This window comes from Nilaparvata lugens, chromosome 2 (genome assembly GCF_014356525.2).
Source record: "Nilaparvata lugens isolate BPH chromosome 2, ASM1435652v1, whole genome shotgun sequence".
NCBI classification, from domain to species: Eukaryota; Metazoa; Arthropoda; class Insecta; order Hemiptera; family Delphacidae; genus Nilaparvata; species Nilaparvata lugens.
Genome location: NC_052505.1, coordinates 45,985,113 through 46,011,007, shown reverse-complemented (window position 1 = coordinate 46,011,007; position 25,895 = coordinate 45,985,113). Strand labels below are relative to the sequence as shown.

The window sequence follows — 25,895 nt, the reverse complement described above, 5'->3', positions numbered from 1 at the left end:
ATGAGGGCAGAACAGTGAATAATCGTATTTTCTCGAATTTCGAGCTTATTTTCAATTTTAAGTGAAAATGCTAGTGAACATTAATTGTAGAGATTTTCATGCTCAATCTTTTCCACTTGATTTTTTTTGTTTAAATATTGTATCTGAAGCCTGATGATAATTGAGAATCTTAAATCAAACTTTGCATAGATGGTGCAGTGCTCCTGAATTTTTTACAGATATGAGACTTGTGGCAGTTGATAGAACTTATACTTGACTTTTCTATATAGGTATGAATTTGATCAAAATCGTTGGAGCCGTTTTCAAGAAAATCGCGAAAAACCCTGTTTTTGATAACATTTTCGCCATTTCATCCGCCATCTTGAACTGTATTTGATCGAAAATGTTCGTGTCGGATCCTTATAGTGTAAGGACTTCAAGTTCCAAATTTCAAGTCATTCCGTTGATTGGGAGATGAGATATCGTGTACACAGACGCACATACACACACACACACACACACACACACACACACACACACACACACACACACACATACATACATACAGACCAATACCCAAAAACCACTTTTTTGGACTCAGGGGACCTTGAAACGTAACTTATAGCAATTTAGAAATTGGGGTACCTTAATTTTTTTCGGAAAGCAATACTCTCCTTACCTATGGTAATAGGGCAAGGAAAGTAAAATATGATAAATATAATGTATTTCACCTAATAAAACAAATTATTCACCTTGCTTGAGATTAATACGATTTTTAGCTGATTCTGCAGCTGAAGCCTACATAACTCGACGCTAAAAAATATCTTTAGGCAGCAGGAACTGAAATATTTTTTCAAAAATAATTTGTGATTTTTTTTAAAGTGGATTCCATTTGTTTTCAATGTCATGATTCATTTTAAAGGGTAATAGTTGGTTTCACTTTGTCTAGCTCTTGAAAATGAACTTTCTTCCATAAGTTATATTTTTCAAAGTGAGACAGACTCACCCCAACCCCAGGTTAACATTGTCTCTTAATTTCAAATAAATATATCTTTTTTCAAAAGAGCAAAAATAAGAACTTTTTATAATAAAAAATACTTTTCAAACATTGCAGAATACAATCAAAAGTATTGCAAGAGATTTGTTGCAACTCCAGTATTGATTACAAGCGGTTTAATATCTCAACTCCTCAAAATTGGGACTTACTTGATAGGCTACTTGATACTAAACTTGTAGAAATCCCACTGGAAACGCAATCGCGTCGTTGTCGTTTCGTTTACGATCAATTGTAGAACTTTCAGCAAGTCTACTACTTATTTCCTTCAGCCTCTTGGAACTTTGTAGGAAGTGTCAGTTTATTTTAATTATTATTCCATTTTACTACTCAAGTTTATTTCTCTCTACTCTCGCAGTTTATTTTTTCGTAGCATGGATACATTCATATTTCGTGCAAATTGAAGATGGCGTCCTATTTGAATAATCAGAAAAGTATTAAATGTTGATAAAGACTGATATAGCACAAGTTTTGATATATTTGGATTTAATAATAAATCTTAAAATGATATTCATTCATCTTATTCCTCAAAAAAGCGGCAGAAATATATTTCGGTTGTAAATATATCTCAAAGCCATATATTTCGGTTGTTGGTTGCACTGTCATTCATGAAGATCCTTTTTGACGAAGAGGTGTTTGGAGAAATTGTACACGATGGCGGATCAGGTAAAGTTGTTATTTCCAATTTATTTATTATTCGTAGTAAGAATTTAATTAATCTATTATTTACTTTCCAAAAAAAACAGTAAAAAATGATAACCAACGTAATATTTTACTTTTGAGGTCTAAATCCATTGTATTCGTAATTGAAGGATGGCACATAGCCTCAATTTTTCACCATGTGCCTTACCATTGCCCAACGTTCACAACTAGCCTAATATTGTATTATGAATAAATTTTTTGATTCAGGCAAAAAACCAATCTTATTTAATATTTTGTTAATCTGTAAATTATTGAATAAGAGACTAAACGAATAATATCTGAGATATTATTCAAATTATGATCATTGATTCTAGTTCAGTCATTGTAGTTTTAAGCTGATCTCAATCCAAGCTTTTTATTTAATTATATTTGATATAACCTACTGCACATAAATAAATGCTTTTCAAATTTTCCAGTACAACTATAATTGTTTTAAGATTGTTTGAAAAAATATTGAGGCTAAATAATTAGCTTGAGAGTTGTATTCAAGGTGGGTGGTGTAAACAAATGAAAAAATAATTTTATTTACAGATACCTGCCAAATAATATATAAAACTACATACATCAATTTTCATTAGTTTAATTATTGAGAAAGAACATTTCAGACTTCGAGTTGACACGTAAAAGCAAAGGTTATGATACTTCATGAAACCTACCTACTGTTTGTAGGCTAGTCATCTATTGTTTATGTTGTGCGGTGACTCTCAGGGTATGTCACATCACAGATAATTAAACCCGCAGTTGTGTAATGTGTAACCAATCACTTTTTACTTCTGTTTAAAGCTTAGCAGTTAGCACTATTCCTATTGAACTTTATAAAGCTGTTTAGCTGTCAGTTCTTAAGGTGTAATCATCATAGGAAGCTAACTTCCACTTCCTCAGTTAGTGATATTGTACAGCACACAACTACAGCATGATCTGTCTATTTCATCGTTTATATTTAAGTTATTTCAGAAAATATATTTAAAATTTCCGTTTCTAGTTTCATTGTTCTTTAAGGCTCAATTATTACTAAGTGACGACTGTAAGGCTCTAGAAGGTTTATTTCAGTCTATTTATTAATTTATGAACTTTCTTCCTCTTAGTTTCCATTTCTTTTGAAAAAAATTGAAAAGTTATATAATTGACAGTTGATATTCTAAAAATTAAGTAGCCTATTTAAATTTCTATGTAATGCATAATAATAATCATTATTATCAATTTTTCGTTCAGAAACCAGGAATTCCTTATTAACTACGTCTTGAGCACAATAAACAATATTTATATAGTTAGATTAATTTTCAATCATTCAATATACTGTAGGTTTTAGCGTGTGTATGCTCGTGGTTCTACTGATGAACTGAAGACAGATAACCTGTAGTTAGAATAGATATATTTTGTTACTGTATCTTGAATGGTTAAATTACTGTATCTTGGATGACCTTCGTATGATGAAGAGTGGTGAGAAATAGGCAATGGGTGAGAAATATTTAAGCGCAAGTATTGGACTGATATGTCAATAGATATGGCTAATGTTCTAAATTGATTTCAGACTGAACGTTCATTTCAAAGGCAGCCAACCATTTTCCTAAACAGGAAGAAGGGCCTTGGCGCAAAGAAGAGAAAATCGCTCCGTTACACGCGAAACATTGGTTTGGGTTTTAAGACCCCTCGTGAGGTATGTTTGTTGCCAAGAATGTTGTGATGACTTGCTCTAATAGCGTTTGTTTTGTTGTAACTTTAGACCGAGAAAGCCTATCAGAAGCAGCCTCATCTGTTCACCTGCCGTAAGGCGTCCGCTAAAAAGAAGCCACTCAGGCGTTCCAGAAATGTTGGTCTTGGCTTTAAGACTCCCAGAGAGGTTTGTTAGATTTTCTATCTATTTTCAGTGGGTCGAAAGGTGCTGTTACTGGTGAAAGGTGTCTGCTGTGGGGGAATCCAATGAGGTGATCGACTAACATTAAGCTAAGTCTGCATGATTTCGGTGATCAACTAACTCTTTTTCACATCACATTATATTTCAGGTCTCATTGTCATTCATCTTTCATTACAGGTACTTTTATTGTGAAACAATACCTATATTCAATGAAAAAGAGAATGAAGAAGATCTTTGTGTAAGATCTTCTGTTCATAATTTCATCTACCCATCTAGTTCGCTATGAGCTATCTGAAATTTTTGGTGATACTAATGCATATTCTAATTACTAAGCGGCTTATTGACAGGAAATTTAGAGCTTGCACGTTGCATGCGTTACTTTCACCCTGAGCTCAATAAGAACTGGAGGTAACAGTGATTAGACAGATGTGTTTTGTCTAGTTTAGCTGGTTTTAATTGAAGCAAAAAAGACAAAAGGTTGAGATGAAATGAAAAAATCCAGTCGGTATCCTTTTTTATAAATCCCCAAATAATTCATGGATTTGAGAGCCTTTGAAAATGTTAAAATAGAAATCTCTATTCCACTTCGAGCTTTATCTGCAGTAGATTATATTACTGCCATATTCAGAACGCACCAAAACTGATGCTAATACGTCACAATAATGACAGTGAGACTACATGACCACCCGCTACACAAGAATCGCCTGTAATAGAGGTTGCATGAATATTTTCCAAGGTTTTCCATTTGTCACATGGTTGAAAATTATCAATAAATATTTGTTCGTAAAAATGAACATATTGTTTCAACATGCCGCCGGTCTTTCATGCAAATGTAGCGGCAAGTACCCATTTAGATAGGGAATTTTAGCTGCACGTTAAAGATGCATGTAACCTGTCAGCTGTTTATATGCATTCAGCTGAATAGCATTTCATTACTTAAGCCTCTTTATTTGAAAATGGCTCTTTTGAATTGAAAAATGTGCACTAATGAAAAAGTACTGTTGTAATTTTTATTTCATTTCAACTCATGAATTTGATATTGAAGTAGCAAAAATGCTGATTTCTTTTCTCTCAGTTTAACTAGACAAAACACTGCTGCCTCAATCACTAAATCAAGTCCACATCCTACAATCTTAACATTGAGTTTTTATTGAGCTCAGTGTGTAGTTACGTGCCAGAACATTCCCTGTTAACTAGCCCCTTGATCATTCAGAATTCCTCATCATTCAGAGATTGTCAGCTGCAAAATGATAGAACTCAATTTTCAATTGCCATGAATTAAGTATAGAAGTAATATTTATTATAGAGCTCTTTTTCTGTCTGAGACCAAAATTGTGCAACATGTCTCTTAGTATGTACTAGGAAAGACTTTAGCTCCACACAAAATGTTCCTAGATATTAAAATGCAATATGCAAAACTGTTCATAATACTCATTCTAATATTATTGTATTGAATTGGCTTAGTGGTTTCTGGAATTCAAAAGGTGGGGTCTTCCATTTCATAACCAACTTCATCTATTGTATAGAGTTAATAATAACTAACAATTTGTGATGACACAATACTAACAATATAATAATGCCGGCTTTAATATACATTGTATAATATGTATTGTAGCTAAAAAATATATCTAACTATTTGGTATGTGAATCGAGATAAATTGTCCTAGTGAGTAACCGATGGGCCTTGGTTAAAATTCAAGAAGTAAATTCAAATGTTCTAATGAATTTTGTTCCTAGAATCGTATTTTGTGTTATAAACACGAGTAAAACTTGTTGATTTGATTCTAATCTCAAATGCAGCGAAGATAATTTATTGGGTACGCTATTGGTTAACCTAATGATTTTTAGCGTAAGTGGTGGTATCATTAATAATTTCAAATTGAAAACAACTTATGAAAAGTGCGAATTTCTCCATGATTTCTGGTTGAATGAAGTAAGGGGTGTGATTGACCACTCTTTGTTAATAGCCGTAGCCTACCTGAGAACTCGTGAGAACGCGGTTCAGCTCTTGGATGGGTACTCATAGTGAATTATTTATCCTTATTTGCTTCATCAATTACCCGGTGGTTTGAAACTACCGTTAACAATATTATTTATTTTTCATCATTTTTCAGAAAATCCATAAAGCCCATCCCTTATGTGGTTTATCACAAATGGCTGTGGCTTACGTGAGAATTATCATCAGTGAAAAGTATTTACTCTGTCCTATGTACCTGTGCTTCTGTCGGTTTGCTTCAGTCATAATAATTATTTTAACTGACTACTGTGAAAAACTAATATTTGTATTAGTGTTTCTCAGCATAGATCCCCTTTTTTAATTTCACTTATAGTGGATGTTCTGTTCAGTTATGGTGGATCAATCACTAACCTGACAGTTCGGTATCTATTTTTTCGCGATGATCAATATTCAATTTCAAGTATGTTGATCGCTTTTATGTGTACTGTACTCTGTATATGTGTTTCAGAATCCATCCTGATTGAATTATTTTGGAATGTTAAAATTATCTTTGCATTCTCTCTGGGTAAAATTTTTATGACTTTCCAGAAAATCTTTTTCTATTTATCAGTATGATAGTAAATTAAACTAACGTCCTGCTGTAAGATTTTTTGCGATGACTTACAATCTCCTTATTGAACCTCATTATGACTTACTTCAACCTTATTGAATAATAGCATTTTGAAAGCTTGGCAATTTGTTTTCAATTTTGATATTCTAATAATTATGACTTTTTCCGATTTCAGGCCATTGATGGAACATACATTGACAAGAAGTGTCCTTTCACCGGCAATGTATCGATTAGAGGACGCATTTTGACCGGCGTTGTACAGAAAATGAAAATGCAGAGAACCATCGTCATTCGCCGAGATTATCTGCATTACATCAGAAAGTATAATCGTTTCGAGAAGAGGCATAGGAATATGTCAGTTCACCTTTCGCCGTGCTTCAGGTAATTCATCTTGATAATTAATGATTCAGCATTGTCCAGTTCCGTTTTTAAATCAAGTTAAAATTTTATTTATTTTCATCTACTGTGGTATCTCGTGTATAACATTCGCCATTCGACCATCATATTGAAATATAGTATCGCGAAATGATGTATCTGAACAAATATGAAACAGAAAATATTAGCAGTTCTATTTACTATTAACAGAAATAGTTATATTTTTAGTAATTCTAGTTTCCTGAGAGAATTCAATTCAATAAGAGATCCTAATATTCAAATTTTTATTTTTTTTAATTACACACTGAAGTGAACGAATAAGCTATAGGATTCTAGATTTATTACTATTAAAACTATAACAATTATCTAATCTTACTCGAGATATATGATTTTAGATGTACTTTTTCAAAATGAAGTTTACTCCTAACAGAGATGATTCAGTCACGACGGTCTACTGAACCATAAATATGTAAGATAACTGACACTGAGTTGGTGAGAGTATTCAGTTGAATAGTTTGTTGATTTTGTCCTAATCATGTAAGATCAACATGGATTTTCATATTCTATGATCAGCTCTACCGTGATGATCTTGTCACGACGGTCTTCTGATATAAAACAATGAATGATATTTTTTCTGTGACACTGAGTGGAGTGATCAATATGTTGCTTGTTCAGTCAATTCTATATTATAAATTTCCCGTGAAAACATTTTTCCATTCTCATTACTATGATGATCCTGTCACGACGGTCTTCTGAAATATACTAATGAATGACATAATGGGCCCGTTCTGTGTACATGGAATGTGGTAAATTGTCCGATTCACAATTTACCAAGTAAAAAGTTCCACGTTCCATGGGAGGAATTTTGACAGATTCTGTTCCAGCTCCAACTTTCTGCCCCACAGTCGAAGTGTGGTAAATTGTCCGACCTGGTACAGTTCAAACAGGTTCCAACTATCTTAGCTCTCATTGGTCGATCATTGTAGTCTGCTTGCTTCTCTGCGCATGCGCTGATAGTTTGTTTACCATTGCATAGAATACATAACCAACAATATGATGTTTGATAACCATTCATTAAATGAATTTTTCTCGATAGAAAATTTTAGAGTAATGGAATAAAATAAATTTACACTTTTCTAGACGGTGGGTTTGAAAACAGCCTTTCTTCATTCACGCAGCTAGTAAACGACACATTTTAGTGTAAATCAACTTTATATGTGCGCGCCAAAAGCTTGAACCAACGATTATGAAATGGCGTTCCATGGGAACATTTTGCACTAGTCACGTGATGGAACAATTTACGATTGGAACTGGAACAATTTACTGTACACAGAACGTACACAATGTGACACTGATTTTGTAATGATAATAATAGTAATTATTAAAATAATTATGATTGAAAATTATTTGTATTCCATATTTTTCACGTTGAAAATTAATGAGAAATACTTATATTTTGAACAGATTCTATCATTGAAACTTGACTGCTTTACTATGATGATTTTGTCACGACGGTCTTCTGATAATAAATAATGAAAGACATATTTGTGACACTGAGTAAAGTAACAGTTCAATATTGTCAATAATTATTTTCTACTTCTTGATACAGTTTTACTCTCCTAGGATGATTATGTCACGACGGTCTACTGATTTATTTATGAATGACATATTTGTGACACTGAGTGGAGTGATTTTCTAACTTTAAGTCTCACAATCTGACCAATTGAACAAGTGTATGAGAATAAAAATCTGTTTGTCTCAAAAATGGAAAATTAACTTGAAATATTTTTAACAACGCCTCTGAACTATACTACCAATAAACCACAATATTTACATTTTTCCTATAAGTCTTTCATCAGATTCAAATCACATTGTTCATTCTAGTTATTTCTGCTTTCTAAAGCATCAACTTATATAGACCTACTGAATAATTGAACGGATTATTACTGTTAGAGTTGCTCTGAACCTTCATGAATTTGGCGCAGTTTAGTGCAGTACCCTGTTTTTATTAATAGGGTTTCAAAATTATGTAGATATTGGAGAAATGTTCTTTAATAATGACAATATTCACATGAAATTTCACAATGATGATTCTGTCACGACGGTCTTCTGAACATTTTAGTGAGAGACATATATAAGTGACACTGACTGAAATTTCTTCACTTTTAATCTATCTGGGCTTTGTATCATGATATAATAAAAGGTAATACTTTTCCTCTTCCAATAACCAGTCGGCCAACTGGTATTATTAGTTTGTATTTTACCATGCAATAGGCTCCTAGTAGCTTGTGATAATTCAAATATTCTATATATTCATCGTTATTCTATTTATTTATCCATTTTACAAAATAACATCATTAAAATTCTATTGGAAGAGGAAAAATAGACAAAAAATGAAAACCGCCAATAATATTATAATGTAGGTACAGGGCAACTGAATCTATCTATTGATTAAAGTTCATAGATTTCGCCAATTTAAGGTGATGATCAGTATATTCGTCTAGCGTATTAGGTCGTGCTATTTTAAAGGTAGCAGTAGCTACGATAAATTTACATTACTTCTTCCTTCCCTTTTTCGTTCAATAGAATATAGGTATAATATTGTAACTAAAGTCCGTGCAAACCTTAGTTTGCAGCATGTGGCTTCATGATCTATTGCATGGTTTATTGCTATTTTAATATAGCAATAGGAGCAAACTGTTGCCGTTTTCATGCTGATTTTATGAAAAAGGACTACGCTCTCGTTTTCGTTCTTTCTCTCACACAAGCTCACAGACTCTAGATTCTGTGAAATGTGGCAGCAGTGAACTGCATAAGTAAGAGCAATGTTGTAATGGTTTGCACAGACTATACGTATTCCTCCATATACCTAGATCAAAATAAAAATATTATATTGGTTTCAAGTTTCCTGAAATCAATGTTTTAACTCATTTCAATGACGAATGTCACAGACAATAGCTTGGATTTTGTGTAATATATTACGTTTTTTACAGAGACGTGGAGATCGGCGATGTGGTGACCGTTGGCGAATGCAGACCTTTGAGCAAAACTGTCAGATTCAATGTATTGAAAGTTACTAAAGGTCAAGGTTCAAAGAAAAGTTTTAAGAAATTCTAAACAGTTTCTGTAATGTTTCATTAAAAAAAATGGAAAGCTATTTTGTATCTTATTTAATTTTGGACGTAACGTACCTGAAACATAATTAAGTGATGGCCATCAATTGATTACATTTTATGGCCTGTACCTATCTGTTAGCTTTCCTTTGTGATGTTGAACTAGAGCTAAGAGACCATATTGTGTGTGACTTTCCATAGGCTGTCTAAAGACACGTCCAAAGACCATTTCATCTTGCCTAGTGTTCACACTGAAATGTGTAGACAAGAAATTCCTTTTTTTACTAGCTGTTGAATGATTTTTTAGTGTGGACGTCAATTGAGTGATACGAGACCTCTAATCTCAATTGACGTCCACACTGTGAAAATATCGTGCAACATGTCTACGTTGCATGAAGTTTTCTGTCGAGAGACCATATACATGCGTTTTTCAGATCGGCTAGATTGTAATCTGTCCTGCCTATAAAATTTGAATATAAACATAGCTTTAAAGATTCTGTCTAGTAATGTTTTAAAGTTGAAAGGGAAGGTTAGGTTTTTGCCTATAATGGTAATATGTTTGTATTATTTACAGTAATGAACTTGATAATGAAAAGCTGTACAGGGCGAAATGAATGTCACCCATCAGTGGATATATTGAAAAAAGTTCTTATAAAGCCTGCTTTAATATAATGTCGACATGCACTAATTAGACAGAGATTCGACAGAGCGTGATTCAGGTTGCTATTCGTGTTTGATCGTCAATATTTGAAAATCATGAATGCTTTCGTGTCACTGGCCTACACTTTGAAGGCGGAAGGTTCATAGCTTAGAGAAAAGATAACATTATGTGTTGAAGTATAGTGAGGTCCTCGTTAAAATAACTGTATTTGATTAACGTTCGATATAGCAGATAGTAGCCTACTATCTTTTTCTGGGTGTCATTCCTAAGTGAAATATTATTTCAAAGGTGCAAGTATTTCAACTTCTCGTTATTTGTGTCTATTCTATAATTATAATCAATGCGTTTAACATATTATTTAATGTGTTTGTTCCTGAAACAGCACGTAATTACGTCGAGGGTATCATGAGCAGTGCAGTGTTGTTGTACTGCTTAAACTATGGTCAGAAAACAAGTTGAGACTTGGTAAAATATTCACGTTGTCAAATTCAGTGGAATGATTGCCTCATGCAAGCCATGTGTTTCACTTCATCGAGATCTCAGATGATCATAAATTAACCCTGGTAGGCAAATTCAGATCGTCAATTTCCTGTTTCTTTCAAAATGTTCAGTGGATACTGGATACATTATCATTATATTTAATTCTAAAATTATCAATTAACAATTCGGCAACGCGGAAATTTTGTCCTGTAGTGAGGTCCACTTTATAATGACAGTGGATAAAGATAGAAGAATAGCGATGCCGATTCTCTGCATAAATTAATCATATTTCTACACTGTCAAAAACATAATTGGCACCGTTGTGGACCTAGAAAAGGATAGCACCACCGGCTTTGTCGAATGATAGACAAGGATAGCAAAACCAAAGTTGATCAAATACTGTCATTATAACATGGACCTCACTATAGTCACTTGATATATTCTGTATTTATGGATCCTTCCTTTAAACTCAAACATCAGCTTAGTCCAGGTTTAGGAAAAGTAAGCAGTGCAGTCTAGTGTATTTGAATCACACTCAATATTGTTCAACATTTGAGCAAAATAATAAAAAAGTGGTTAAATGGTAATTCATTTTCACTTTTCTTTCAATAAAAGTTTATGTATCAAGATTAGAATTATATTAGAATCATATTCGCATAGAGCATTTTTGATTGATTGAATACTAGTAGTTCTGCGAACAGTAGACCTCGCTCATGAATACAACTCTCAATCTAATGAGAAGGGCCAGTAAGTACAGTATATTATCGTTAAGATTTAGCCAATGTCATCTATTATTTTCTCCAAAGTACTAGAGACACTGTTTGCAGGGACACCGGACTTATCAAGGAGGTACCCTTTATTAGTCTCCATATTCACAATATGAACATATATTACAACTTTTCTAATAATTAATTATAAGAAATCTGTCAACTGACGGAAAAATGGAATATGCAGTAGGCAATTTAGATGATGAATCGTCTCACAGACGATGGTGAGATGGAAAATGATTCTAAATAAGATGGGTTTGTTGGTGACAATGACAGGAGGTTGCTAATGATGTTTTTCATGAAAAGTGGATTCAATTTTATGGCTTGTTATGCAGAATGTTAATGCTCACAAATCGGTTTCCGATGTCATACCAAAAGGAAAACAAAAGACTTGACACTGTAGAGCGACACAAAAATGCATACAATACAATAATTATTGTACCTGATAAACTGAAAATTCAGTTGAAAATAACTTAAATAATAACAGATAGTTATGAATAAAAGAGGTTGGAGATTAAAGAAATGTTTATGATCTTAAATATTGTCTACAACTAAAATAGTTGTTGATTTATTAGTCGATTCATTTTTAAGATTATAAAAATTGTCCACAACTAAAATAGTTGAGTTATCTGTAACATAGCTAATGATAGTTATTTATGTATTGATATTAAAATATATTTTTAAAAAATAATTTATCCAATTAATTTGATAAATCAATTTAATAATACTAAGATGATTCAATATTATTATTCTATATAGTCATAATGATATATTTTTAGAATAATATAAAACAATTGTATCGTCTGCAAAAATAATCTGGTCGGAATGAGATTTGAACCTATAGTGTGGTCCACGTTATAATGATAGTGAATAAAGATGGAAGAATAGCGATGCCGATTCTCTGCATTAACTAATTATATTTCTACACTGTCAAAAACATAATTGTCATCGTTATGTGGACCTAGAAAAGGATAGTACCACCGTCTTTGTCGAATGATAGACAAGGATAGCAAAACCAAAGTTGATCAAATACGGTACTGTCATTATAACGTGGACCTCACTATAGGTCCCACGGTGTGTTACACTACGCTCTAACCGCCTTGGACTCCATGCCCTGATAACAGAGGTTGCTAAAAAGTAGGAACATGAGCTGCTGTATCTTCAAAGATACTTTTGAGGTTATTCTACGCTTTATTAAATATTACAAAAAAAACCGGAGGTCTTACCAAAAATCGTTACAGTCTACTATTCTAAGATCTGAGTCAGCTGTTGACAGGACAATAGCGATACAAACATCCGAAGTCTGCTTTCTCTTCATAGTGAATGATTTAATAGAATCAACAGTTCGCAATTGAATAATCTTATTTTCTCGAATTTCGAGCTTATTTTCAATTTTAGATGAAAATGTTACTGGACATTAATTGTACAGATTTTTATGCTCAATCTTTTCCATTTGAAATTTTTGGTTTGAATTGTATCAGAAGCCTGATAATTGGGAATCTAAAATCAAACTTTGCATAGATGGGGCGGTGCTCCTGAAATGTTTACAGATATGGGACTTGTGGCAGTTGATAGAGCTTATCAATAACTTTTGTAGGTATGAATTTGTTCAAAATCGTTGGAGCCGTTTTTGAGAAAATCGCGAAAACCCCTGTTTTTGACAACATTTTAGCCGCCATCTTGAATTCCATTTGATCGTGATTCTTTTAATTGTTCGTGTCGGATCCTTATAGTGTAAGGACCTTAAGTTCCAAATTTCAAGTCATTCCGTTAATTGGGAGATGAGATATCGTGTACATAGACGCACATACACTCATACACACACACACATACAGACCAATACCCAAAAAACATTTTTTTGGACTCAGGGGACCTTGCTACGTATAGAAATTAAGAAATTGGGGTACCTAAATTTTTTTCGGAAAACAATACTTTCCTTACCTATGGTAATAGGGCAAGCAAAGTAAAAATCAGACTATAGAATTATTCACAAAGAACTTATTAAAGATGCTTATCTCTTTAAGGTCTTTGATTATTCATCATAAATCAGCTGACAAGCGATTACACAGATGTGTGGAGAAGCCAGTCTATTGCTGTATATCCATAAGGTCTATAGTTTCAATTAGGTACTTGTGGATGAGAACACTGCGTGAGGTCTACTGTTCACAGAACTACTAGCTCTACGATAGTTCAGTTAGATGATTGTCATTATGTTGAAAGCTGTCGACGCAACAATGTAGCCTACCTATTTTGCGAGAAATGTCAAAAACCCTCTCGCTGATTGCGAAAATTTTCTTTTTATACTTGTTAGGGAAAACGTTTGATTGAGGTTAAGAATAAGATATGAACTGCATATGGTGAAAAAATTTGGTTGCATACTACACACCTAAAGCAAGAAGAAGAAGAAGCCAGTCTCAAGTGTGGTGAGACTTTTCACACCATCAAGCTCAAAACCACAACTTCATCAAAGAAAATCATGTCGATGCATACTTTTTAGTTGGATACATTTATGCCTCAATGGGAGACAATAAATTTTGTAAGATACTTTGAGGCATTAGAAGAATTGAGGAGAACGATTTAGGACTGGAGGAGAGGTTTGTTGTTGAATGTCAAACACACATGAGATGTAGGCTTGTGCGTGGGTTATGAGACGGATGATGATGCCACACCAACTCCACGAAGGAACTGATCTAGATAAGATGTCCTGGACCATTCTTGTGCATTCCCCTGATCTATTTCTGATTACGACTTCTTTACCTTCTTTAAAAATAAAACAATACTTTCAATGATCCGGTGATACTGAATCGAGTTAAGAAATCATTGTCTCATCAGACGTTCTCCTTTACTTATAACTATATATTTGGACCAAATCATCCTCTATGGCCTACAGTGATATGAGGCAGCTAGTTTTGGGCAAGATTTTTTGATAATTCTATAGGTAGGAATGAAGAATGAATAATAAGATTTATAGAATGTTGTGATTAATTTTTTAATAAATTAGCTCCAAAAACAATACACATTTTCATCAACATAAACTTGATCATTCAGGTGCTTAATTGAAACATACGTACTGTATAAGAAATAAAAAGATTAAACTAATTTATTAAATTAATAAAAAGTGGCTTTAATAATAATTTCAATATTGAAAGAACAATAATTGAAAATAAATCAATATGTTCAGTGCATTTTATAATATTTTCAATTGAAAGAACAATAATTGGAAATAACAAATCAATATGTACAGTGCATTGAAATATATCTTAGCAATCCAAAAGGTGAGTTTATAGATTGAGTTCTAAGTAAGGAACTTTATTTTTCATTAACCATCAAGCATACAATATTCCAGTGTTACCTAACAAAAACCACTAATCATTACCCTGTCAAAATAAATCTAAGGATGAGCAATAGAAATATTGTTGCGTTTTGAAATTCATGAATGTTAGCTTTCATTATTGACAACATAGGTTTTTTTGTGAAATCATAAGTGCTTCAATCTGTTGAATTACTGTTCAAACCTAGTCCGTTAATATTATTCATTTGAAAAATAGAATTTAATTTCATAAAATCACTTATAACATTATTAAAGTAGCTATTATTTATAAGTGAAGATTAGATTACGGTAATGAGATGACTAGCATACAGTTAGCAATGGAAAACAAAACTGAAAGTAATTATTTTATAAATTGAGACTTGAGAGTAGTTTTCCCAACAGTACTTCTCCGGTAACCTGAGTTAAGCTGGATTCCCAAACACCAGTGACAGTGAAAGTGAACGGTACAATGTAAAAAATAATTTCTATAAGTTCTGATTGGACGGTTCCCTCTCACCACAGCCTAACGAGTGTGAATAATGCCATTAGAACTAATGGGAATAATATTTTCACAGTACCGATCACTTACACTGTCACCACTAGTGTGTGGCAATGATTTAAATTAACCCATATTAAAAAAAAAGTAAGATATTGTATTAAAAAGTTCACGTTCATTTATATTCAGCAGGTTATTCACCAATAGTTAACACAAAGGAATGGAGGCTTGATTACGAATTGGGAACAATCACTCAAAATACAGATCATTTTAGAATAAATTGGAAGCATCACTTACAATTAAATATAAAATATTATTTACAAATACAAAGTGCATCTATCAGTTCATTGTCACATCAAAATAATGTATCATGATAAAACTATTGATTCTGATTAATCACAGATCAGTCACAAAAATATTATTGCTTTGATTTTATTACGGTTCAGTGTATGAAACGTAATATATTCAGAACTTTCATACGAGAAGACGAAATCCCTTTCAATTTTCTTATTAATAGGTATTACATAGTTTTGACCATGCACAAGCACATATAGAAAAACATTACGGTATACATAAATCTGCTTCTGTACAAACAATAAACATACAAGGTGTACACAATATTCTGTAGTTATTACCGTCAATTATTACGAAAATTCGTCCTTAATTTTTAATCAATAGGTTTTCAAAGTACCTGTTCTCCAATTCTTGATAGTAGGTTCCATTAGTACATGAATTTTCCACAAACACAAACATTGGAATCAGAGGTCTACATACATGTTTCAAGTTTACATTCAACAAACATACTTCAAATGTTAACATTTCTGTCATACTGCCCATGTTTATTATAATTTTTGTCGATAATATTCCAACTTGATGGATCTGTACATCGTCATAATGATTAACAAACATGATAAATTTATAAAATAATTCTATTTCCTGTCGATGATCAATAATGTAAGTAATGATCCATAAAATTGGTTGATAAACCATTCTATACTTGATCTTAAGGCTGTGCAAAGGCTAAAAATAAACTTTCTACTGGTGATATTTTTCATAGTTTTTCGATTTGTATATCAATTATCAAGCTATCAAAATGAAAAAGTTTTCCCAGGAAAACATTTTTTTCCGATCATTACTTTTTGAGATATGAGCGCCTGAAGTTTGAATTTTTGGGGCAGAACATTTCAAATTCGGTAAAATATAAATCCATGAGATTTAGAGGATGGATTCTTCATGGTATTGTTGATCTAGTAAAACAAATTTTTTCTGAAAATATCAATTTTTGAAAACGTTATTCAATTAACCAAAAATAACTCCACTAAAAGTTATTTTTGGTTATTTTTAGTAAATTGAATAACTATCTTAAAAATTGATATTTTCAGAAAATTTTTGTTTTACTAGATCAACAATACCATGAAGAATCTATCCTCTAATTCTCATGGATTTATGTCTTACTGAATTTGAAATGTTCTGTCCCAAAAATTTAAACTTTAGGCGCTCATATTTCAAAAAGTAATGATAAAAAAAATTGTTTTCATGAGAAAAATTTTTCATTTTGATAGCTTGATGATAAACAGTAAAACGTTTATTTTTAGCCTTTGCACAGCCTTAATCAACGAACACACTAAAAATACACATACAATTATTATCTTACACTAGTAATTTCTGGCGAACATCAATGAAGGAATTATACATTTTTATCAAAAGAAAATTGCTCTCACAAAAATGACTGCAATCGATATACACAAAATTCCGTAATGATCTTCGTCAATCATCAATAATTTTGAACTGCAGCTAAGTGATCATAGTTTTTCACTAATCAACAGTTATTGTTTCACACAGCTATACAGTTTTGCAGTCAATGATCCAATATTACAGACAGTTTTTAATCAATATGACTGTATCCTCGACTACTTTACACTGGCTTTACACAGTTTTGCAGTCAATAATCTACTATAATTGATAAATAATGATTTCTGATCAATAGATCATTGCATCCTCGACTACTTTGTACAGGCATATAGTTCCGCAGTGAATGATTCGCTACTGACAAATGTTTTTCGATTAATAGAAAACTCGATTTCTATACACTTTTGCAGTTACTTATCTATAATTGATAAATAATTTTTGATCATTAGATCACTCGACTTTTATACACAGTTTGTAGTCAATGATCAACTAAATAACTATTTATCACTAGGTCATTGCACTCTCAATCAACGAACGTAGTAGACCACTGTGGCGTCTGCAGTCGTTGACAGTCGAGAAGAATACTGTTTGGTAAGGAGTGCGGGAGAGTGGGCCGGTTGGCGTTGGCTCACGTAATGCTCAGATCGGCAGTGTCTCGTTCTCGACTGACTGGCTCTGCACTGTAGCTGGAGGTGGAGTTGAGCAGCCGCCTCGCCGACGTGTTGCCTCCGTACAACTGCCGGCCACTCACTTTGCCCTCCAGCTGTTTCGCGCTCACCGAGTGACTGCGATACACGCTCAGACGGAAATCACAACAGAATGTCCTCACCTAAAACATCAATCATTCATAGTTAAGATTGATATTATATCTATCAATGTTCAAATAAATATAAATAAACTATTTATTCAGTGTGTCCCACAGAGCTTTATGCAATATATACTATAATAAAGAAAAGATCTGGCTTATACACGTACGGGATAGGAAAATTATGTTTGATGCATCATCACGTCTGAACTACTGGACCGATTAACTTGAATTTTGCATAAAGATTCTCAATTAAGGCCTATTTCCAATTCTTCAAGATTTCACTACGCCAAGTTTTTAGTTTGTAAAGTTTTAAAATTGACCCTTGCGGATGACGGGTTACCTGCTAGTCTATAATAAAGGAAAAAACTGGCTTATACACGTATTGTATAGGAAATTCACTGATAACGCATCATCACGTCTGAACTACTGGTTAAATTGAAATTTTACATATAGATTCTCAATTTACCGATGATGATTATAGACCTATTTTAATTCTTCAAGATTTCAGTAGGTCAAGTTTTCAGTTTGTCAAGTTTTTAATTAGACCCTTGCGGTGCACGGGTTACCTGCTAGTAATAAATAAGCTCTGTTGAATCAATGCATATGATGAAGATTTGGAGATAAACTTGTGAACTTATTTTGACTTTGAAGTTTACTAAACTTATCTTTGAAGTTATCCTACACACTGCAGTGAGATTCGCGTTATAAAGCTACGACCTGATCCTTCTTGTCTGTCATTAATTAAAGCAAATAGCTCTATCCTTTTCCAACTCCCAGTCAGATTTTCCAATGTCATGAATACTATAGAATGGAAAGTTGACAACTAAGCCGTCCATATTTTCCACTGAGTTTATAACGTGACTCTCACTACAGCTCAATGACCTACAGCGACTAATTCAGTTGTGAAAATCAGGCAGTTGAAATTGGATTGCCACATAAGAGAGTCAGTGACCGGTAAGCAGCCTTAACTGCACACAGGATAGCTTTCACTATAGTCCGAGAGATATTACTTATAACATGAAAAGGGGAAACCCGATTTATCCTTCTACAGTTTGTGACATGGACAGGGTAGTAGAAAGGAGTGAACATGCGGCGCACAAGTGGATGCTGACACAAAAGTAGGGAGACTACTGTTGGGTAGTGTGAGTGATTAGTGAAGGAAAGAGCATCGGGCCTCTCAGTGTTCGAGAAAGAGCTGTGTGGAAAGTAATATCTGTCGGACTATAGCTGCGGCGAGAACGCGGAACTGTAAATGTCCAAAACTCAAAAGTACATATTTCCAATTGTCACTGTTATGTGTGCAGCGTGTTTTACAGTAAAAATGTAATTTACATGAATTGTAATGGGACTATTGCCACTGAGCCCGGCCGAACGGGTATGAATGCTCACTGTACCTGCACCCGACACGTTCACTCTTACTGATATGTGCAACTCCAGGCCATAACAGATAAAAAAATGTGAAAATGAAGAAATACTTACAGTGTACATGCCGACGAGGACTCCAAGGACAGATCCGGCGAGTACATCCCACCAGTGATGGCGGCGGTCGGTGATGCGCGTGAGGGAGCAGACCAGCGCCCACACACACACAAGCACCTGCAGCCAAGCCACTACTATCCGCCCCACGCCGCTCATTCTACGCTCCAAAAACCACTACAAACAATACAATATCAATCAATAAATTAGTAATGATTGTGATGAGTGATAAAAGTAATATATTATCATCATCTATCCTACACCAACAAAAATCGGATCTTTAATCATTGCATTACCCACGGTTTAAATAGTTTTTCAAGTAAAATTGATTCACTTTTCACAGTCATTAAGGATGTGCAAAGGCTAAAAATAAACTTTTTACTCGTGATATTTTTCAAAGTTTTTCGATTTGAATATCATCAAGCTATCAAAATGAAAAGGTTTTCTCAGGAGAACATTTTTTTCCAATTGAGATATGAACGCCTGAAGTGTCAATTTTTGGGACAGAACATTTCAAATTCAGTAAGATATAAATCCATGAGATTTAGAGGATGAATTTTTCATGGTATTGTTGATCTATTAAAACAAAAAAAATTCTGAAAATATAAATTTTTGAAAAAGTTATTCAATTTACCAAAAATTACTCAACTAAAAGTTATTTCTAGTAAATTGAATAACTATCTTAAAAATTTTTATTTTCAGAAATTTTTTTATCAACAATACCATGAAAAATCTATCCTCTACATCTCATTGATTTATCTCTTACCGAATTTGAAATTTTCTGTCCCAAAAATTTAAACTTTAGGCGCTCATATCTCAAAAAGTAATGATCGGAAAAAAATGATTTCCTGAGAAAACTTTTTCATTTTGATAGCTTAATGATATACAAATCGAAAAACTTTGTAAAATATCACGAGTAAAAAGTTTGTTTTCAGCCTTTGCACAGCCTTAATAAAAAAATCAATAACACTTTCTGATGGTGAAAACATAGTGAAGCAGAGAAAGGTAGAATAAAGCTTGGGCATCAATCATTGGTCTTCGAATCATTGTACCTAAGCTACTCGATCCACAATGTTTTGAAGCGTTAGAAATTGGGAAACAGTCAGCGGCGAAAAAGAGTGTAGTGCATATATTCAAATGTGTCAGTTCAGATCACCAGTGACGTGAGATCCTGAGTGACGAATATAATTGAATCTATGTTGTTTTCCATGACATAGTACAGGGTGATTCACATAAGGTGTATCAATAGGTAACTTGTTAACCGTTAATTTTACAGAGAACTTTAAATGGGCAACTCCCCTTCTTTTTTTGTGATATTTTACGACATGCAATTTTAAATTGAAAATTTGGCTGCCATCTTCCAAAATGGAGGACAACTTTACTTATTTGAATGGCAACCCCCATTTTTTATGAAATCTTTTGATTTTACGTAAAATTCTAAGACATTTTTACTCTTGTCATTTTTTTGATAAACCTGACCGTTCAGGATTTACATCTATAATAAGCCACACATTATCATTTTATGGATATTGCATTACTGGCTTATTATGGGTGTATATCCTAAACGGTTAGGTTTATAAAAGAAAATTACAAGAGTAAAAATGTCTTAGAATCCAAAATTGACGTCTTAGAATCCAAAAAAAATCCAGAATTTTACATAGAATTCAAAAATTCCATAAAAAATGGGGGTTGCCATTAAAAAAAAATAAAGCTGTCCTCCATTTTGGAAAATGGCGGCCAAATTTTCAATTTAAAATTGCGTTTCGTAAAATTTCACAATAAAAGAAGGGAAGTTGTACATTCAAAGTTCTCTGTAAAATGAACGGTTAACAAGTTACCTATTGTTAGATCTTATGTGAATCACCCTGTAAATTTCAAAAATTGGACAAAATAAACACACGTAATCGGTTGGCGGTTTCCTTTGAAAACGTAGCTGCTTGAGACACCTACAGTTTTGAGCTTAAAATCAATTCCTGGTTGTTTGGAACTCACTTGAAACTTACAGATCCGTACATGTCTCATCATTATGAGACGTGTATGATGATACATTTGAGCGAATCCTTAAATAATCAGCAGAGAATTAACATTATTATGAATCACATCGTGAACTCTTCAATTACATGTGATTAAACTCACATCCGAATTTGAATGACTTCTAATTTGTTTTGTAAATTTGGCAATGGTGAAGACATTAAGTAGCATAGCAAACTATCATCAACGTAAAAAACATGTTAAATTTTCATTTTAATATTGATCTGCAAATTTTGTATTGAATTAGTCTTACCGCTGTAAACGTGAAAAGATAAACAGAGATAGCAGCATGCCCTGACGGAAACGATCGACTGGCATCTTTCACTCTCCAGAAACTCAAATCTACGTTTGTGCATTCATATTTGGCAATGTATCTGTAAAAATAATTAATTTGCATTATAAAAAAGCATAATATTAGACTATCAATAATAATGCACTAATACAATTTGTCATTTTTGAGGATTACACTAAAGCAATTGAGACTGTGAAATTGAGAAAATAAAAATATAAGAAAAACATACAATTTTATTTGTTATTTATCAAATTCGCTTTAAAATTTAATGAAATGAGAATGTGACAAAATATTAATACTGAAGACACACAACATCCTTTATCTCTTTTATACTGCCACCTGAATCGTAAAGTTACGCTTGAGAAGGCAGTACAAAATGAGGTTATTACAGATAATATTTAGCCCTTTCCAGAAAAAGATTCATTGCGGATAATTAAATTTACAATGTCCACTAGATGAACCAAATACATCAAATCAATCACTTCAATTTCCTATTTCTCTCCAAGATCACAAACTTTTTCAATCCAGCTTATAAAGCAAACCACGCTCAAATCCTTACGTTAGTTAAACCATAGTTATTGAGTTTCTTGTCCATTTATGTGAACGATTTTTGCGTAAAAGATGGAATGGGCTTAAAAAGGTAACTGGGCTAAGCTGATATAATATTCTACATAATAACACATTGCTACTACTGTAGTTAAATGAAGTTTGTAATTACTTACAAATTTGAAGTTTTTTAGGGCCGGTTTCCGAGCTCGGGATTTTGCCAAGTCCTAGACTTTAAACAGCTGGAGTCAGAAAATTGGCTTTCCAAAACGGGGCGTAGTCGCAGCTTTTATAACAGTAGTCGTAGTTTTTATTTTCTCATTTCTATAATTGGAAACGTTTTTCCTTGACGAAATTACATTCTTAAATAATTCAAAATAGCTTAAACTTTACACTATTTTCTCTTTATTTTATTTTGCGTTCAATTTTCTAGTTTTTCGAAATTTAATTCAAACGTAACTATGACAATGACTGCGACTACGCCCCGTTTTGGAAAGCCAATTTTCTGACTCCAGCTGTTTAAAGTCTAGGACTTGGCAAAATCCAGAGCTCGGAAACCGGCCCTAAGAGTTGTGTACTACAGAACCAGCTACAGTAGACTGTATTGACATCTGATGTCTATAGGGACCAAGTACATATTTGAATATTGAGTAGATGCGACTCTTCATATTATTGCTTGTATACAGCATTTAATGCGTTCTCATTATTTCGTTATAACTGAGCAGCAGTAGTGATATTTCGAGGACACGTGCCAATAAGTCTTTGGCAAAGGCAATGTGTTCAAAACTAAATTAATTTTAAAACATCAAAAAATTGGATAGTAGCTATAGCGTCACCAAATAAAAAGAAAATCAAGTAATATACTTGGACAGAAACACTAAAACGAAGAATCAAATGAAAGAAGAGAAAAAAACTATTGAAATAGTCTGCATATCAGCGTTGTTTACTAACCCAGAGGAGCAGTTTATGGCTTGATGCGGTTGACATGTGTCCAAGAAGTGAGGCCTCGGCTCACCCACCAATAGCTTGGCTATGTCAGCTAAGAAGAATACAATGAGTAGTCCAGACAGATACTCCCAATACCATCGCAGGGTTTGGGTCATCCAGGCCCATCGGCCGCCACCTCGCTTCGCGTAGCCTTCAGCTCCATGACATCCCCACTCCACTAATGATATCTGCAAATTCATACAATTTTAATTGGATTGTGCTTGATAATAGATCTGCTTGAAGAGGATAGACATGCATAGTGAAAAATCAATTGGAAACAATATTTCGAAATAAGATTCAAAACTGTACTAATCTTCGAAAAAAGAGACTGCAACATAAAGTTTCCGCTTGAGAAAGTATGAGATCTACCTATTCATATTCAGGAAGAAAGAAAATTTACAACATATTATTCCATCCACGATAAATAGTTATTTGTATATATAGAGCGAAAAATACCACTTTTTCTCTCTGAGGGGAAAGAGTGATGCCCGAGGCGAAGCCGAGGGCAACAATTTCCAACAATTTTTCCTACAGTTACCATTGAATATGAAAAGTGGGTAATTATGGGTAAAATGATGGCTGGAATCCATCAAATGTTTGTGTGTGTGATGCTGTTATTAATAACAACCTTAATTCATTTAAAGATTAAAAATCCAATTGAAGTTGAAAATTCTCAGCCAAAGTTCTCATTTTTATTCATTCAAGAATCAGAAAAAATACAGATAGAACAAAAAATTCACATTCAAAATACATGCCAACAGCTGATTGGGATGGCTGCAAGATGGTTGAACCGACAAGCGCGCGACCTAGCGGGAAGAATCGTACCTAAGTTTGTTTCATCCAGCTAAAAACTACAGAAATTGTAATATTCTTATGTTTTTTTATTTATATGGATATCGAACGGTAATCATTTAACCTCAAAATTCGAATTTTATAATGTATATTTGCTACTTTTCTCATTGCTTGCAGTTGAAATAATAATTATCAATAGAAAATAACTATTATTTTTTATTAAATGATGAGAATTCGTAAACAATGATTATTTAATTATGATTTACATGAACATTATTCTTGTTTTGGATTTCTAGATTGGGATTTTATCATAAATGTAGGGTAGCCATTGATATGATTCTTATCTAAATCTAACCACAGTCATTGATACCAACTAAATTTTTGTTTTCGTGCACTAATCCTCCATATAACCCACCAACTATTTTGTGTTGCCATGTTGCAAATCTGGAGTGCAGAAAAAAGTTTTCCTACAGTTATCTTGAAAAGTGGCCATTCCTGCACTGATTACAGAACGCAAAGAATCACTTCACCGCTCTAGTGCGGGAAAGTTTTTTTCTGCACTCCAGATTTGCAACATGGCAATAAAAAATAGTTAGTAGGTTATATGGAGCACCAGTGCAGCAAAATCAAAATGAAGTTTGTAACAGTGACTGTGGTATAGTGATGTGGTGCACGTTATAATAATAACGATGGACAACGATGACAGCAACATGAGTGACAGCCACCTTCATTCATTTACTACTACATTATTCAATTTTAAATAAATTAAGGTTTTTATTAATAATAAAATTACACAGAAAAACATTTGATGGATTTCAGGCAATTTTACCCATAATTACCCACTTTTCATATTCAATGGTAACTGTAGGAAAAATTTTATGTGAAATATGTTGCACAAAATACTCGCCTACGGCTCGGGCATAAACGTTTCTTTTGGTGCAGCAAACTGTCACTTTGCGCACTAGTTGCACAAATAACTATTCCTGCACTAGAGCGGAAAAGTGATTTTTTGCGTTCTGTAATCAGTGCAGGAATGGCCACTTTTCAAGGTAAATGTAGGAAAAAGCATTTTTCACTCGTGATGTACACAACATTTTTCCTCTACCTACATTATTATAAAAACTGCAAATAAAATAATTGTAAAAACTTACGTGACCAGTGACAATGTGTTACAACATAACCTGAGAAGTAAACAGCTGGCAGTAATCACAGTTCACCGCCAACAGCGCTATCCACTATCTGTCGGCAAAAGTTGTAACAACAATGGCCGACTCATAGCTACAACTATGATGAAGTTCCCGTTCTAAATTAGTTGATGGGAAATATTCGTTGGCTGATATTTTGAATAAAATGAAATATTCAAAAATATTTATAAATTTTGTGGTATACTAATATGAAGTACCTATGTAATAATTTTATCATATCATAATATTTCATAAATGTTGATCAATTCTGGTTGAGGTATTGAATTTAGTTGCCTCAATGACTGACTACTCTATATGCTTCCTCATCTGAGCTTAGACCTTCTAAACTATTTCCAATGTAAGTTATTAAAATAGAGATGCTTCCCATGCTATTTAAATGGAGTTACTTTTCCTCCCTAGGGAGTTTTTCTGTTTTTTAGTACGGAGAGCAAAAAAGTGACACTTTAGTATTATGTTTCAGGGAAGAAAGTGAGTACCGTACTTTAGACAGTAGGTGAAGGAAAATGAATTTAAATTAATGTGATAGCTAGTTTGAGAGGCCTCTAGTGGCTTATTGAAATAATATAAGAGATAACAATACTTTTATGAACGATTCAACTTACAGTATTGCATACTGTATTATTTAATCATTCAATTATCAAATGATGAGTAAACAATATACTTGTTGCACAATACAGTCAAAAGTTTTTCTGATATAGGACTAAAACATT

At 33.2% G+C, this 25,895-nt stretch overlaps 2 protein-coding genes across 4 annotated transcripts in view; one reads left to right on the top strand and one right to left on the bottom strand.

Annotated features, from left to right (window-relative positions):
- The first annotated feature begins 1,200 nt into the window (after positions 1-1,200).
- On the top strand, positions 1,201-9,689 carry LOC111046998 (40S ribosomal protein S11). Of its 3 annotated transcripts, none has more exons than XM_022332657.2 (4): positions 1,201-1,699; positions 3,267-3,392; positions 6,333-6,538; positions 9,526-9,689. In XM_022332657.2, the coding sequence occupies exons 1-4, from the start codon at positions 1,688-1,690 to the stop codon at positions 9,647-9,649; spliced, it is 468 nt and encodes a 155-aa protein (XP_022188349.1). In that variant the 5' UTR covers positions 1,201-1,687; the 3' UTR covers positions 9,650-9,689. The 3 variants fall into 3 exon arrangements, 2 of the variants coding, with proteins under 2 accessions (XP_022188349.1, XP_022188350.1); XM_022332658.2 differs by lacking the exon at positions 3,267-3,392 and adding an exon at positions 3,459-3,575 and having other exon boundaries at positions 1,322-1,699; XR_005570499.1 differs by having other exon boundaries at positions 1,657-1,699; positions 3,267-3,575; positions 9,526-9,679.
- A 7,157-nt stretch (positions 9,690-16,846) lies between these two features.
- The window catches only part of LOC111046996 (phospholipid phosphatase 1), a 75,913-nt gene continuing 66,864 nt past the window's right edge, over positions 16,847-25,895 (bottom strand). The window contains exons 5-8 of the mRNA XM_022332656.2: positions 23,153-23,376; positions 21,617-21,737; positions 19,336-19,509; positions 16,847-17,877 (exon numbers count right to left, since the gene is read on the bottom strand). Of these exons, the coding sequence (XP_022188348.2) occupies positions 17,677-17,877; positions 19,336-19,509; positions 21,617-21,737; positions 23,153-23,376 (720 nt within the window). The 3' untranslated portion in view covers positions 16,847-17,676. The remainder of the gene's footprint in view (positions 17,878-19,335; positions 19,510-21,616; positions 21,738-23,152; positions 23,377-25,895) is intronic.